The 17352-nt window shown below is 37.0% G+C and overlaps 1 protein-coding gene across 4 annotated transcripts in view; it reads left to right on the top strand.

The window, feature by feature from the left end:
* LOC137635001 (receptor-type guanylate cyclase Gyc76C-like) overlaps positions 1 to 17061 on the top strand; it is a 236639-nt gene extending 219578 nt beyond the window's left edge. For all 4 annotated transcript variants that reach the window (XM_068367603.1, XM_068367605.1, XM_068367606.1 and 1 more), the window contains one exon: positions 15793 to 17061. In XM_068367603.1, the coding sequence (XP_068223704.1) occupies positions 15793 to 16393 (601 nt within the window). In that variant the 3' untranslated portion in view covers positions 16394 to 17061. The remainder of the gene's footprint in view (positions 1 to 15792) is intronic.
* Positions 17062 to 17352: the final 291 nt, after the last annotated feature.

The following is a 17352-nucleotide window of genomic DNA, read 5'->3' on the forward strand; positions in this document are numbered from 1 at the left end:
AAACTTTTTTACTAAGTTTACTGTATACATGCAATCTGATAAGGCTAATGAGCATTTGGAAGGAAACTAGCCTAATCTCTCTTTATCTGAACCCTAGGCTAAGTCATTTGTTTTTCTTAGTGGTTTTAGAGTACTATACCAATAAGTAATAATTCTGATGGTACACTTGTTATAGAGTTAATGGCCTCATATCACAAGCCTTGCTCCCTCAAGTTACTTCAGAAGTCTAAAATTTTGGTTCATGCTAAGAAAGTGTTGTATTATGAGTGAGATGGCAGTTGCCTAATACCGTCTAGTGTGGGCTCTGCCACAAGTGCTTCATCAGCTAGTGATGTTCATGAAGGGGCTAGTTCAGTACTTCAAAATGTGAAACGAGCCAAGAAAGTGCAAGGGTTACCTCTAGTAGTAAGCAAATAAGAAATCCGTATTTTTCAAGAGTAAATGCTTTGCCAGAGCAAGACCTACTGTAGAAGGTAAGGTAGAAGTTGATTTTGAAGAAACTGACGGATGATAAATACTCGTTTTTCCATCTTTACTAAAGATTATTGCGGAAATAAATCCTAATAGAGTAATTAGGTAAGTTCTGATTATGCTTATACTATTCGACGATATCTGGGGCAATTTTTATACTCGGGTTTCCCATGTTGTATTTACTCAGACAAAGTGGCTAAATTGATGTCTCAGATGGGTGGAACATCTAATAATGTTTCTTCTAGTTTGTTGATAAAATCTTACGTGCCAAGGAAGTGTTCTGTGCTTTATAATACAGGTCAGTTGCCCAACCTTGCTCTTTCTCCAAATCAGGATCCTTGACAAGTTTCAACAAGAAGAAGTCATTAAATTCAGGTTTTTCAAATTGAATAACTCAAACAGATGTTGGTTATGGGTGATAGCATGGTGAAGTTTAGTTGAGATTCTCTCTTTTGCAGATTCAGTTGTAAGAACTTTATAGACTCATTAAAGAAAAGGTTACAAGCCACCAAGATCTTAATTTTATGTTAGATTACTCAAGTTATTTGAATGGAAATGTTTCAGATGGTATTCTGGAGGCTGCTACTGTACTGTATTTTTTATTTTGTCAAACATTGGGAACATCTGTGTACCCATATGGTTTGGAAAGTTTCATATGCACAAAAGCACTCTCTGATTAATTGAGGTGTCCTAAATTGCTTATTTTATCCCCTAGTGTTTTATCCTTCCTTCTCATGATTATTCCTTTTTCGTCCAGGGGAGAATTTTTGGGAACAGTGACTAGCCTTTATGTTTTCTGACTACCAGAAGGCCTAGTAGAAGTTCCTACAGGACTTGTTGATCTTATAGGAGAGTTCAATGATAGTTTCTACCATGAAATATTGGTAGGGAGAAGGCTACTCCACTTTTATCAGGTTCTTGGTGATAAGATATGGATTCAGAATTCCTGTCCAACTCTCTTCTGTCCTTTAACCCTCTTTTGCCAGTGAAACCCATTTCTTTTTTACTTTCTTAAGCAATTTGTCAAAATCGTATATTTTGAAATTAAGAGATCGCAAAACTTCTAGAGACTGTGATGGAGAAGACATCTTAGATACCTTCCTATGTTATTCCTAGTACCCAAGGCATTTGGGGTTTGGCAGGCAGTTCTAGAAGTCTTGATGATGAACAGGCATACAGTTCTCAACAGTTTTTTGAGGGAGACTTGTTCTACAGTCCTAAGGGTAATAAGGATAGAAGATTGGATGTTTTTGATAAATTTTAAAATGCTTATTGTCACATCAAGATTCATTTGGACTCTTGGAAACTCCTTATATTTAGACGGTTAAAAATATATCAATTCAAATGCCTGTGTTATAGACTTAGGATTTCTAGGTGATGATTTCAATCTTGGATTAGTAATCAAGATTTCTGGGTGATCATAGTTCTGTTGTACTTAGATGATTGGCTAATTTTGAACACATCCTTAGAGAAGATTTGGGTTAATTAGATATGGTTGGTCCGATGGTTGTTGATGTTGGAAGTACTAGTCAGCGTGAAAAAGTCTGTTTTGATTCGGGGATGATCATAGCAGCAGTTTCTCTCCATGCGTTTCCGTCAGAAAAGAAGACTCTGTCAATCCTACTTTTGCTAAAGACGATAAAAAAAAAATTATTCCTAGGGACCATGATATTGGGGAAGCCATTTCCTCCTAGCAAAATTGCAGCCTTATCTACTGCCGAATGGTTCTGAGAGAATCCTTTATAGTTGTTGGCTGCTTCTGACCCCAATTTCATCCAGCAAGTATCGAGTATTTTTTTCTGAAACTCCTATATGGCCTTTTGAATATTTTTTTATAAGCCTTGCAATGGTGTACCCAAGCCAGTATTCCTTCAGCAAGAAATTATCATTCAAGTTCATAGCCTCAACCAGATGTTCCAGGGAATTTTGAATATACTGTAGAGATCCTTGAAAGCCTAAATAATGCCTTAATCCATTGGGTGAATCAGCTATGTCATGCTTGGCTGTAAGAATTCAACCTATACAGTGTCATAATTTAGATTGATCTTGAGGTTTCCAACATTGTCAATATTTTTCTTATTTTTTTTAGGCTGTAGGCAAAGTGATTCATTATTAGCTTTAGTAAAAAAGACAAAAAAAATTCTCATTCATTCCCATTCAGTTTTAAACCTTTACTCTCTCAAAACAGTCTGAGAACTTTTAAACAGTCAAGTACAGTACTAACTTTGGCTGTAACTATACTAATATGGGAACTAAATAAAGATGATTAAGTTTGCCTAATCGGGTTACAATAGATTCACTTACACCTTTACATGGTTTATACAAAAAATTGCCTTATAAATATCGTTTTTTGAGCTAATTAGTTAAAAATTTTCTTTCCTGTTAGATATTAGTATAAATTGAACGAGAGGTGATTATAATTATTATAAGCAGTTGATGAAATTTGCATCATTAGCTTATCATCATAATTCTGTTATTATTTCTATACATATTTAGAATGAAAAACGAAAATAGATTAGTTTAAATGCTTTTTGCTATTCAAATAATAATGTTTAATCTGATTGTTTCATGAGTTTTGCCACATAACTAAATGAAGTTAGGTCCTGATAATTAGATAATTGTTATACCTTGATAATCTAAGAGAATACAAATTGGAGATTTCTTGTGGGTATGGAATGCATTTAAGAATCATATTACATGGTGTTTGGTACATATAATGTAGTCCAGTCAAAGTTCATGTATATTTTTCAGTCATTTGATGTTGTTTACTGACTAGTACAGTAAAAAAAAAATTTAATCAAAACTGCCAAATACCCACATTATTAAAAATATTTTTTCATTGTAGAAAGGCAGGTAATGTTAGAAATGAGAGAACAGTGGAAACATGACAGTTCAGCTATGCCAAGAGGACAGGACAAAATTAGATTAGAATGGTGTCTCTTACTGAGAATTAGTTATCTTTTATTCCTACATAGCTGCCAAACTAAATAAGTTCTTCAAATTTTTATCAGGTATGGGAAAGTCTACCCTAAACAGTGGGTGCTGTTCCAGAGGTAAAGGGGGCTATTAGATCCCTCAACCTTTCAATCATCCCATTATATCAGTGGAGTGATTTATCTTGTGTTTTCTCTGGAGGATTTCATTTTTTTTTTTGTTTCATAGAATATCATATGCTCTATTAAAGCATTTTTTATTATTTTTTCAATTTCGGAAGGATTTTAACAATCAATAATTCTTAATCATCATCATCCCCTCCTGCGCCTATTAATGCAAAGGGCCTTTGTTACATTTCGAAAGTTGTCTCTATCTTAAGGTTTTAATTCAGTACTTCTCCACTCATCATCTCCCACTTCACGCTTCATAGATCTCAGCCTTGTAGGCCTGGGTCTTCCAACTCTTATAGTGCCTCGTGGAGCCCAATTAAACATTTGGTGAACTAATCCCTCTTGGGGAGTGCGAAAAGAATGCTCAAATCATCTCCATCTACCCCTCACCATGATCTCATCAACACATGGCACTCGAGTAATCTCTCATAGTTTCATTTCTAATCCTGTCCTGCCATTTAACTCTTAAATATTCTTCTGATATTCTTCTGAGGGCTTGGTTCTCAAATCTACAAATCAGTTGGATACTGTTTCATTGTCATAACAACTCATGTTCATACAGTAACACCAATCTCACTAAACTGATATACAGACTGATTTTTACATGCAATTTCAGGGGATTTGATTTCCAAATTTTACTAGACCTAGACATTGTCTGATTTTCTTTTTTCAATCTTTCATTAAACTCAAATTCTCAAGATCCTGTGTTGGAGATCATAGTTCCCAAATATTTAATTGATAACCCCATTAATTCTTTCTCCTTCCAATGATGTTTCCTCTTTCATTGCATATTCCATTCTCATTATCTCTGTCTTTCTTTTATTTGAGCCCAACCTCGTGTGATATTGCATGCTTTCTGGTAAGCAGACTTTGCAAGTCCTGTGATGTTCTACTAATAAGGATAGTATCATCAACATACTGTAGGTCAGCTAATTTCCTGTTACCAATCCTTCTCCCCCATCTCCAAGTGTTCTATGCATTACAAAATCCATGAGGATAAACAAAATGGGCGACAACACATTGTCTTGGAGTACTCCACTGTTCACTGGAAATTCATTTGATAGGACTCCAATAACATTAACTTGGCGCTTGGTATGCTCATGAACAGACTTAATCAAATTTACATATTTAAAGAAGAACCCCATAATAATACAGGACTCTCCACAAAATTGGCCGGTGGACCATATCAAATGCTTTTTCAGTCCACAAATGCCATCAAAAGTGGATTTCTATATTCTACGCATTACTGTACCACATATCTTAAAATGAAAATTTGGTCAGAGCAACTTTTACCTTTTCTAAATCCTGCTTGTTCATCTCTCAGCATTTCATCAATCTTTCTCTCAAGTCGCTTGAGAATGAGCATACTATTTTCATGACAACTGACGTAAGTGTGATGCCTCTGTAATTATTGGAATCGGTCAAATCTTTTTTTGCCATTTTCACCAACACTCCTAGCTGCCATTCATCAAGTTTTGGCTCTTCTCCCCACATCCTACATAATAATCTTGTAAGTATTCTGGGAGTCACTTCTTTTTATTGTCAATATCATCATGGCAGTTATTCCATCGTATCCCCATGGGTTTTCAATCTCTTTTGAGTTTTTAATGATGGCTTTGACTTCAAACACACTGAATTCATTCATGGGCACATACAGTTCTTCCTCAGCTTTAGGTATATAATTCAAATTATTCCCTTCATATCTCCTATTCATGACCTCACTTAAGTGTTCCATCAACATTTCCTTGATTTATAGTTTGTTGTTATAACAGATCCATCTATCTTTTTGATGGGCATATTCTTCGTTTTTGCCCCAGTAGAGATATCATCAATAATTCTATGAGCAATTCTTACACCAAGCCACTCCCTGACTTCTTTGCTTTGTCAGCCTCATCTGCTTTCCAATCTAAATATCCTCTGCAGTCATTACTGGCTTTTCTTTTGACTTCACTATCAATATTTTAAGAGCAGTAACAACATTAAAATAAATATTTTCTATATACATTATAAAAATTTTAACAAAACAAGAGGAAGAGATGTACCCTCAAGCAAGAAAACTCTAACCCAAGACATTGGAAGACCATGGTACAGAGGCTATGGCACTGCCCTGACTAGAGAACAATTGTTTGATTTTGGAGTGTCCTTCTCCTATAAGAGCTGCTTACCATAGCTAAAGTCTCTTCTACCCTTACCAAGAGGAAAGTGCCCACTAAACAATTACAGTGTCATAGTTAACCCCTTGGTGAAGAATTGTTAGGTCATCTCATTATTGCCAGGTGTATGAGGACAGGAGAATACAGTATGTAAAGAGCATAGGCCAGACTATTCGGTGTACATGTAGGCAAAGGAAAAGTGAACTGTAACTAGAATAAAAAAAAATCCAGTGTAGTACTGTCTGGCGAGTCAAAGGACCCCATAATTCTCTACCGGTAGTATCTCAATGGGTGGCTGGTGTCCTGGCCAACCTACTGCACAAACATACAAGTAACAGACTAGGTAAGCTGTGATAGGATGCTTTCATAGCTCAAGACAAGAGACAGCTGTGATACTTATACAAACTTTGTCTAAACAGAGCTCGAATGTGCTATTGCCAATAGATTAAATTATGTTGTTGCCCTATTCACAAAAAACAGTGTTTTCTGGTACTTGGTTCATGGAAATTGCATAAACATCAGCTATGAACCGAAGTGATAGATCATGTACATCAATAGATACTGACAAGTAAGGCTTAATTGAATAAGTGGCCAAAAAGTTGTAGTACATAACTAATCTTAAGATATGGTATTGACTGAATCATTAGGATTACAGGTACTAGTTTCATTAATAAATGTTACCTTTAAAAGGCTACATCTATGTAAAATTTTATTTTCTCAATGATAAGAGCTTAATATTGAATGTAAAACTTTCATCACAGGTTTTAGAACTTCTGATAAGAGTTTATCAAGAAAGAAATTGTAAGTCAAAGAAAAATTCTGATATTGCTTTTTCTTTTAACACAAGAGAGCCACCATGAGACGTTGGAAACTTATGCTATTTACAGTAGATAGTTGCATTTTGGGATAATTCTTGAAAATTTCAGACTATAAGTAGTTACAGATATTAAATCATAACTCTTTCATCATGCAATTTATTATAACTTGCATCCTCACTAAATCTAGCGAATGATCACAGTCTATTGTTTCAAATAATTTTACTTATACAAAAATATAGAAGAATTCTGTCTTCCAAATTCATTATACAATGTCTTTCAGTATCTTTATTGGGCTAAATTCTTGGTACTGTAGTAGGCATGACTTTATAAAACTCAGATTTTTGAGAGCTGTCAAATCTTTTAGAGTTAGATTTCTCATTTTTGCTGCTTTATATTTTTACTTAATACACCCCCATTCTTTTTTGTTAGTATATCTTCCATACTTTAATACCTGTAATGTATTTATTCTTGTTTACTATTTATAGTTAAGTTGATATTCTTGCTGGTTATCATTTCATTCCAAGTCAAATTTTCTTGACCTTTAGATATTTGATGACTATTTGGTTGAAAGGTTTAGTAAATGACAAGAAACAAAGGATAAGGCAGTGTTTACTTTCTATAATTGCTAGTGATCTTTGATGAACTTGCCCTTACCATAACTTTACATCATTGTCAGGAGCTTTACTCAAAACATTCTTAGGTTCAAAAGTCAAAGACCAATTGAAGTGGTACTTTCAAGGATGAGTCAAATGAATTTTGGTCTATGATGTAATCATTTATAAAATTAGACTATTTGAAGCTAATATTTCCTATGTTAATTGTTTTTTTTATATAGTTTTGAGTAGTTTAGGGAGGACTTTAAGAGCAATTTTCTTGTATAACCCTCAGGTTTTAATTGTGACGAGTGTTGCAAAATGTCAGTACCACGTATCGTTTTATGTAGGAACTTACAGTTCTTATCTTGGATTCAACTTGGAGCAGTAGTGTAAGAGAACCCTATATAGAGTCTAAAATGCACTTTTGATAATCTATCTGCACCCTTTTTAGTTGGTCTTATTTTATGTACTGTACTTAAAAATATTGTACATATCACTCATCATATTCATTATCTATACTTTAGGTTTTCAGATATTAGTGAAAGTACCATTAGGGTAAAAGTTTATTTAAAGGTACTATATGTACCTATTTCTTTTTTACATGTTATTGTATTGCATAATGAAAGCGTTAAAATGTGAATGGGAATCACTCAAACAAGTCATACTCTATACCATATTTTGTTGCTATCTGTTTGAAGTCATCTGAGCAATGAATACTATTCCTTATGGCTTAGTCATGAAGACCTCTATTTGTGCTTTAATATACTGTACATTAGAATAGAAATACAGTACATCTTCAGATTTTGTATGTTGAGATGCTTTGCTATAGTTTTTTCAAAGCACATGGCACCTTTTGTATCACAAACTTAAAATTTGTAGTTGGATGCTTTGACTTCTAAGTTTGTTTGAGCTAACCTTAGAAAAGTACTTTCATTGTTGCTTAGTTATTTTGGGTAAACATGAGTATTTAATCTTTATTAGTTTGAAACATTTAGGAATTAGACTTCAGAATAATTTTATGAATTACCATACTTAATTTTTATAGGAAGACGAATAATTGAAAATGAAATTATTTTTGTGACCATATCAATTACATGTCTTTATTCATATTTATAGTTTAGAATGTTAAACAAATTTATTCAATAAAAAACTAAAGGGATAACTTTTAAACTGCAAAAATTATGTTCGACCAATTTTGTAATGGTGCTTAGCAGCTGAGCAGGAAATATGAAATTTTTAGTGCCATTGTATTTTCAAAGATAATTTTTTTCATAACTTTTTTTTCTATGAAATCGTAGTTGTCATTTGTGATGTAAATATCTCCCTTTTTAAGTGTAAAACTGATATTATTAAATATAATCTGTCTTTTAAACTGCTGAATTGCCATTTAGTAATCAAGTAAAATCATAGTAATTGAGACCATGAGGTTTTGTATACACGTGATAAAACGAATGCTCTCTTCCCAGAATCAATCCGTAAAATTCTTGAGTTGTACCCCCAGTATTTTGTATTTCCATAAAAAACAAGTCATTACTTGAAACCCAGTGTCTTACAGGAAGCAAATACTATTCAATTTTCTTTATAGCTAACCCATTTATTTTACTTAGCATATTTGAGCATCTCTACAAATCTCTGTAATGTATTCAACTAGGTTACTTCCCAAATCTCCTCACACTATAAATGAGCAACCTAATAGCTTTTTGCCAGCATGAGACAAATTACTTTGTTCATTAAATATCTTGATAGTTTCAGCTCAACTCAGAACTTGGGATCTTAATTTTTACCACTACTCTGTCTCATTAATTTACAAGGGTAGGGGGATGTATCTTGAAAGAAATGAAAATTGGATTTTTTTTTATAAATATTGAATGTAAATGAAGATTAAACAGCATTTGTTTTTATCTTTAGGCCTAAGTACTAGAAAAAAGAATCCAAGTAGGAGTGATTGAGGGTTACAAGTCAGCAGCACGGACTCAGTTGTTCAAGGACCAATAGTTAAATCTTACCTCCATTTTCGGCACCTGCTTGTGGAACCGACCTATGACTTCATCCCTTCTCTAGAGGATGGCGTTAACCCACAGATTGACAACGTGGTGCGACAGAAACTCAAGAATCCGGGTACCTGAAAACTGGAAGGACTCCAAAATCTTCCTGGCCGAATCTTTCTCAAGATTGTGGGAGCAAAACATGAACCCCAAAGATCCCAACCATAGATCAAGCCACGAAGCAGCCTGCATGGCGTACTTTGCGCCTCTATGTTCAGGAGCTCAACTGCTGATAGTGAGGCCTTCAGAGAGGAGAGTGTTTGAGTGGGACCGCCCTTCGTTAGGGACTCTACACCGAAGGGTCGAGGGTCATGGTGGAATGTGGTTTCCATTCGATCTCATAATACTTCCTTTGTAACACAAAAGGAAGTGGCAGGGTCTGAGGAGGAAACTGCCCTCAAGGAACTAGAAGTTCCAGCTATCTGAGCAATAGCTTTCCGTTTGGCAGCTGTCAGACCTTTGGACCAAGCTAAGCCACACTGGACGTGAAAGGCTTCTGGGTCTCGAATATCTCTCCGAGAACCATATCCTTCCCTTCCTGGATGGTGGAACCAGGAGTGGACAGCCTGTTGATTGCCCTCCTACAAGCAAGGACCTGCCAAAAGGTATGTTTCGACTCACGTCTCTCCTGTTCGGAGTGATAGTTCAGATTGGCCGCCTTTGAAAAATTTTCATCCTCCGAGTTTAAGAGGTCGTCCACCTCCAGGCTCACATCCAGAGACTGGGGTAGGTCAGGGTCGTCAACTGTATCAGTGGATGGGCCCGCCTCTGTGCCTCAGCCTCTCTAACTTCCCGTACCGTGGCATTCTTAGGTTTCGTCTTCGTGCCCTTAGGTTCCCTACGCACAGGACATTCCTCTACGGTCTTAGGAGGGGGAACCTGCGAGGTCTAAAAGGTACTAGACAAAGCATTGGCAGCAGGAGCTGGATTAGATACAGAAACTGAATGCTGGTCCGAAGCCACTACTTCAATGTCTTAAGAGTTGAAGGAATGGATCGCGATATCCCTGGGCGAGCCTATGTCCCTACTCATCCTAGGGTGGATAATGTCGGCGTGAGGTGGAGTTATGCCTCTCATCCGTCGCTTTTGCTTCTTTGCTTTCACTGGCGTGAAAGGTAAGTTGAACATATAAGAATCAGAAGGGGCATGGCCTTCAGCACGCGATCGGGGTGGAGGGGATTTGCACGCTCTGTCTGCCGTCGATCTCCTTCTAGGGTCTCGACTCTCAACTGATGAGCTTGACGAGGGTTCCAGAGGGATTCTAGGGGTTGCCCTGACTGTAACAGTTGGGGGTTGTGATGGTGGAGCACCATTCAGAGCCTTCAGGATGATGGACGTGAAAGTCAACACCCATGGAGGAAGCTTTGAACCCCTAGGTACACCCTAGAAGTCCTAGAAGAATGTCCTTTGGGTGAAACTCTAGAGGAATTGCCAGTCGACGGAGGAAATAACCTCTGAGGCAGAGGAGGAAGGTCCAGGCTAATAGGCACATTTGCAAACCTATTAGGAGGCTCCTTGAACCCTTCTGGCAAGGATGTCTGTCTTCCGCTCGAGGTGGAAGACGCAGAAGGGCGAGACGAAGGTGTTGGATCAGCACTTGCTCGCAATTCCGATACATTTACTCGTGAAATTCGCCTTTTTGGTCAGGAAATCGCGAGATTCACGTGCAAACTCGTGAACTTAACGCGTCAATGGACGCGATTCACAAGCAGAGGTGCTCACAACAGCAGCACTAGGAGCCACTGAGGAAGAGGAAGGTCTAATGCCTTCTTGCTGCCCCAGGGGAGTACCTATGCCTGACAGAATTGGCAGAGGAGGCCCCTGAGTAGAGAACTACTCTAGTTGGAGAACGCGTCACAGCGGGACGCGTTTCCAAGCGTCGCGTTGGTGAGCGCTTCACTAAAAACTCCCCACGTCGTGAAAGGCACTGAGGGTTTATCTGGACGCCTGTCTGAGGAGCGGTCGTTTTCATCATCAGATTCGGTCCGAGGTCGTTGGGAAGGTCTGGTTGAGGGGATACACGCTGAAGGAATGCGCATACGCTTATCTCTACCTCTAGTTGAGGAACATCTAGACCTTGATCGCGAACACGCTGTTCATGAATGGGAGCGTCTAGTTCTCGTTCAAGGATAGCGTGAACGCCGCGAGTGTCTATCTCGCGAACATGAGTATCGGTGTCGCGAGCAAGACCGCCACCCTCGTGGATGTGAGCGTCGTCCTCGTGAGTGCGAGTACCGTCTGCGTGACCTAGAGCGTGACGATCTAGAACCTGAGCGTCTGGACCTAGGTCTAGACTTTGCTTGGGATTGTGAAGAACGCGATCACACGACTCGTCCTCGTGAAAAGGAATGCCTTCAAGGAAAGTGTTGAAATCTAGTCTCGTGAGCGCGAAGCTCTAGAGCACGAGCATCTTCTAGGCATAGAACTCTTGAATCGTGATGACCGACGATCCAAACGATTTTCCAATTATCGCAAACGGCGATAAGGGAAAGAAGGTCCAGAAGGTCAAGGCGATGGCGATGCTCGTCCTTTAGGGCTTCTGGTGGTAGGCGTGCTGAGTCCCGGAAGATCGTCACCTGCAACCTGAAGGTTTCTGGGAGAATAGATTGAGGGTTAAGGGACGTCGAGGTTCCAGGATGGAGTGAGAGTTCATCATCACAAGGGGGTCGTAGGAGAAGCGAACGGGAATGATCACGTCGTTCACGCATGGAAGGGCTAGGGGAAGGCGACAGATGGACCTTGCACAGATCTAGAGCATGAGATGTCGACAGCTCCGGAGAAGGATACTCCGTGGCACCACACTGAAGAAGGCGCAGCAGCTCCTCCTTTGATGGGGTTCCCGAAATCCTTAAGGACGACCACACCTACAGCAGATCTCAAAGGGAGAGAGGCTTGCCAGTGGCTGGAGGAGAAGTTGCTCCTCTAGGGGAAGCAACAACCCCCCCCCCCGTATCCCGGGGTTGCAAAGGAGTTAATCAATCTGCGCTCCTACTCGAATGTCCCTCATGAGAGCGAGCACGAGAAGGAGCTTTTGAGAGAGATTTGGGGGTGCGAGAAGAAGAACAATAGCGCTTAGTCTTCTTTTTCTTACGTCGTCCAAACTTCTCCCAAAGATTTGGGGGTGCGAGAAGAAGAACGATAGCACTTAGTCTTCTTTTTCTTACGTCGTCCAAACTTCTCCCACTGGAAGGCAGACCAATCCCTACACTCTACAGAGGGCGAACCCTGCTCGCATTGATTGAATGGTGAAGGCAATCGCAGAAGACAAGACACGCACACCTGTAAAGAGACAGCAAAAATCAAAAAGTCCAATGATAGTCATGAGGAGAGTGGACACGTCCAATCACTACTGAGCCAAAAGAAAAAGTGACGTATTTCACCGCTGTGAGAGTATATATAGAGGCAGCTAGGTACCCCCCCCCCCCCCAGCCTACCCGCTCAAGAGGTTAGGCATGGTTGCCGCTGAAAGAATATCCATAAATAACGGAATGTTTGTTAGTATAGGAACAAACGTTCTTTGAGAAGGTATTGAAATTTTGGTAGGACAATTTGCTTTTCATTACAAACTTCTTCATAGCAGACATGACCTTCTTATGTCTTTTCAAGATAGATTTCTTATACCAGGTATAAAAACAATTAGATTTGTTTTTAAAACTTTCCAGTCACTTAGCTTATATCACTGGCAAATCATGATCAAAACGAAATCATTTTCAGAATTTTTTATTTGGAAATTTTGTTCTGTATAATGTCTTCACTCTGTCTTTCTTCTATTTATGTTCAAGTTAATAGACAGAGTATGCAATGGAAGAAGAAAGGATTAATGAGGTAGAATCATTTAAGTATTTAGGAACTGTGATCTCCAATACAGGGTCTTTAAATCTAAAGTTTAGTGAAAGATAGAAAAAAGCAAATCCGACAATGGCTAGGTTAAATGAAATTTGGAAATCAAATTGCCTGAAGTTACATATAAAAATCAGACTACATATCACGTTGGTGAGACTGATGTTACTGTATGGACACGAGTCAATGACAATGAAGCAATCTCCAATAGATTTAGTAGATTTGAGAACAAAGCTCTCAGAAGGATGTTGGGAGTTAAATGGCAGGACAGGATTAGAAATAAAACTATGAGATTACCGTACTTGAATGCCATATGTGGATGAGATTATGATGAGGGGTAGATGGAGATGGTTTGGGCTGTTATGCTATGTGGAGAGGGAGAGGCAAGAGAAGGGAGGGGGAAAGAAGGAGAGGGAGGGAGGGGGAAGAAGGCTGGGTGCGAAGGAGCGTGATTGGTTTGAAAAAGTCAGCTTGCAAGGGCACTTATCACAAAATTGCAAATGGGGGAATTTTAATTTGATAGGTTATACGGTTCTATGTATTGCGAATGGCTGAATTCGCAAAGATAAAACCCATGAATATCAAGGGCTGACTGTATAGAGTGATTGATCATGAGCTCTTACTTCCGCAAGTGGTGTGATATTAGGACCCAGTCTAAATCAAGCGAGTATAGAAATAATAAACTGTATTTCTGGGCTCAACCTGTGTCGCTCCGTGAAATTCTCCTTAAAGCACCATTTCTAAGTTATAATACTGCTAAATATACCAGAGAAAATTAAAAATTCATTTGTAATGTTATGCTTTGTATTGAAACGTTTAGTAGTAAACTATTATTACACACACTAGGGTTAAAACCTTACACACTACAATTAAACCTTTTCTTAAATAGATAATACTACACAGCATTCTAGAAGTTTTATTCCAGCTGTGGCTAAGTTGTGGAATGATCTTCCTAATCCAGTAGTTAAATCAGTAAAACTTCAAAAGTTCAAAGTTGCAGCAAATGTTTTTATGTTGAACAGGCTGACATAAGTCTTTTTATAGTTTATATATGACATATCTTGTCTTGATTTTGTTACTGGTTTTAGAATGATTTATTGTTAATTTTTTTCTCATCATTTATTTATTTCCTTTCCTCACTGGGATATTTTTCCCTGTTGGAGCCCTTGGGCTTATAGCAACTTGCTTTTCCAACTAGGGTTGTAGCTTAGCTAGTAATAATAATAATAACTTATTAAAAGAGTAATAATAAAACTGATGTAAAATAGACTATCCAAAATTAAGTTGAGGTCTGAATTCCATTTAGAACTACCTTTGTTTTGTAAGTTCTTTCCTACCAACTTCTATGAAGACAATAAATATGTGGTATTTTATACGAAAATACTCGAGTCATTTAATTCTATTCTCGTATATTCGATAACGATATTTTTCTATTCTACAACAATGTTTGTAAATGTATTGGGAGGTCAGAATAATTCTAAAACCCTTTGACTAGTTGGCAACTGGTAGTTCTTTCAATAGCTTGAATAAATGTTTATGTATAAAGACCATGCTTTGTGTAGAATCAAACTTGTGTTCACTAGTTAGATTATGGTTGTGTTCAGTGTAAAAAAAGAAGTCTTTGTTTCTGATTTATAATAAGAAAAGGAAAAGCAGATATGGTATGTTTTACTATTATAGAATGAATTTAAGGAAAATTTTGAAGGGTATGGGTTTTACTAACTAGTCTTTCGACCATTTTTAAACATTGTTAATGTCATGTTTTATTATTATTTAAGATTGGAAGCATATGCATTTATGCTTGCATTCTTGAATTTATTGGGATGCTCAGAGTAGCAGACAAGGAATAAGCTTTCAGAACAAACTTATAGATATAAATTTTTAGGGTGAACTTTGTTCGCCAACTACTATTCTCCCCTACTCTTCCCTTTGTGTACACATATAATCTATAAATACAGGAAAAGGAAAGTGTCTCCTTGACTACTGTAATTTTTTTTTGTTGAGAGTAAACAGTATGGATTTCAGTATAAGTTTCTCCATCTTTGTGACATATTGTATGTAATTTTGAATGGCTAACCTTTTGATAATATTACTGCATCACTGATTTGCTACTTTAAATTCAAGATGGTTGAGGCCATGAACTGTTAAAGACTCTCATTCTGAGACAAAATAATAGATTTCAGACAAAACTTGTTGCTGTATCTATATTCCCTAAAAAATATGCCCTTGCTACTAAAAGAGTGAACTATAAATTGAAAAGGTTTCATACTTTTTGTAAAATATTTTTTTTTTTTAGTGCCAGTACTGTAATTATCTCAGATTCTTCTGCTATATAAAACAAGCTGTTACCTAAAGTAGTCAGTTTAGCCTGCAAATTTTGAAGTGCAAATATACCCCATGTTAGGTTATTTTTTTTCTTTTTTTTTTTCTTTTTAAGAAATACCAAAAAAATAGTAGAAAAAAAGTTTCAAACACTGAGCAAGAAAATTTTTTTTAGATTTATTAGACGATCAAACCAAACTTCAAACTGTTTTTTTGTATTAAAGTTAACAACGATCACTTTCTAAGGTTTACAGATTGTTTAGGCATTGTTTTTGTAAGGTTTAATTCGTGGTAGGTCGATTTTCATATTGAGTTGCAAATCTCGTGTGCAGTAACAACATAGAATGAGGTATGACTATATGAATTTCATTTGTAATGTTTGCATCTTTATTGAACAAGCTATCACTAATGTGAAAAATTAACTGCTTTGTGTGTACTTACAGGAGTATGGAGGATGTAGGAGAAACTAGTTTTGGCCCTTCTCATTTTACCCGTGATGGGTCACCTCTGCCTAGGGATTCTCTGCGTTCTGACATTTCCCTTCACCGTCGGCGCCTTAGTTCTAATTTACATACTGGTAGTATTGACCATAATCCTCGAACCAGCCTACTTTGTCCACCAAAAGATAGTATTTCTAATATTGTACATCAAAGTAGAAGTCTTGACCAGTTGCCTCAAACAGAATTACGCTTAGAAGTTCCATTATTGCGCAGTCCTGACGCAGCTTCGCCATCATCGTCAGAACCCATGCTTCTAGATGACAGACAACGTGGTGTTAATTTCTGTCCAAGTGCAAATAATGATGAAGATGCTCTTGGTAGTCATAATGAAGGTGAAAGTTATCCCATGTTAAAAAGAGAACCTGAAGTAGAGCATGGTGGTAGAATTATATATGATGGTGAAAATAGTCCTCCCTTTACAGAGCCGCCAAGCAAACCTTCACCAACAATTTTATCAAGAGTTATAGGTATTTTACGTCCCAATTCGCGAATAACTTCTAACAAATTAACTTTGAATGGACTGAAAAGAGAAAGTCTTGTGTAAATATAAAATTTGATTTATTAAATTATATGTACAGTTAACATAATAGTTTTGTGAAACCACTTGAAAATGGTGCCATGCTCAATAGTAGATTTCGCAGAAAACAGATTTATCACCAGAACAGTGTCGATTATAAGTGCAAATGCTGCATACTATATTATGCTTATTCTGACAAGAGAAGCTATGACATAGTACAGTGAAAACAGTGCTGCCGGTTAAATTCTCTTTGAAAATGTTATATTTTTCTTATAAGTGCTTCAGAACGACTTTTGTGGATGTTTGATCTGAGTGTGTATTAATCTATTGTCATTAATAGATGCACATTGTGAAGTGACTTTGCATTTCATTGTGTAATTGATTTTGATTATGGTGTGATACATGAACAGTTAACATATCATTCTCAGAAATATTTTACAAGACATTTCTGTCATATAAGAATTGCTATTTGTGAAATATTTAAAGCAATGGAGATGTGAATCTTGAAAAGAATATGGCATGAGAAATAACTGACTTAAGCACACTTAATTAATATTGTAAACATTTGTAGATACTGTGTTATAAAATTTTACCCATATACAACGATATGCATAAAATTTAAAATTCTATGATGATTTTAAGAGGATATTTTTACAAAGATTGTGTATACTTAATAAATTGTACAACTTCAAAAATGAGTAGTGTTCTTGAAAACATTCCTTTCATTCAAGAAAAATGCCAGAAATCCTGGCCAATATTAACATCAGAAGACTGATAGTCTTTTAAGGGTGGTCCTTTTTATGACCAGACAAAAATCACTGCTATTTGGTTTTGTCCGCAAATCACTTTTGTACAAGTTACATCTGAAATGATTTTTATGCAACATAAAATATATGGATGAATATATGCTGTTAAGGGCCAAAGCCCAAGTAGTAAAGCTAAGAGCCCATAATAGTAAAAGATTGCAAGTTAGATGTACGAAGTGA

The sequence above is a fragment of the Palaemon carinicauda genome, chromosome 45 (genome assembly GCF_036898095.1).
Source record: "Palaemon carinicauda isolate YSFRI2023 chromosome 45, ASM3689809v2, whole genome shotgun sequence".
Lineage (NCBI taxonomy): Eukaryota > Metazoa > Arthropoda > Malacostraca > Decapoda > Palaemonidae > Palaemon > Palaemon carinicauda.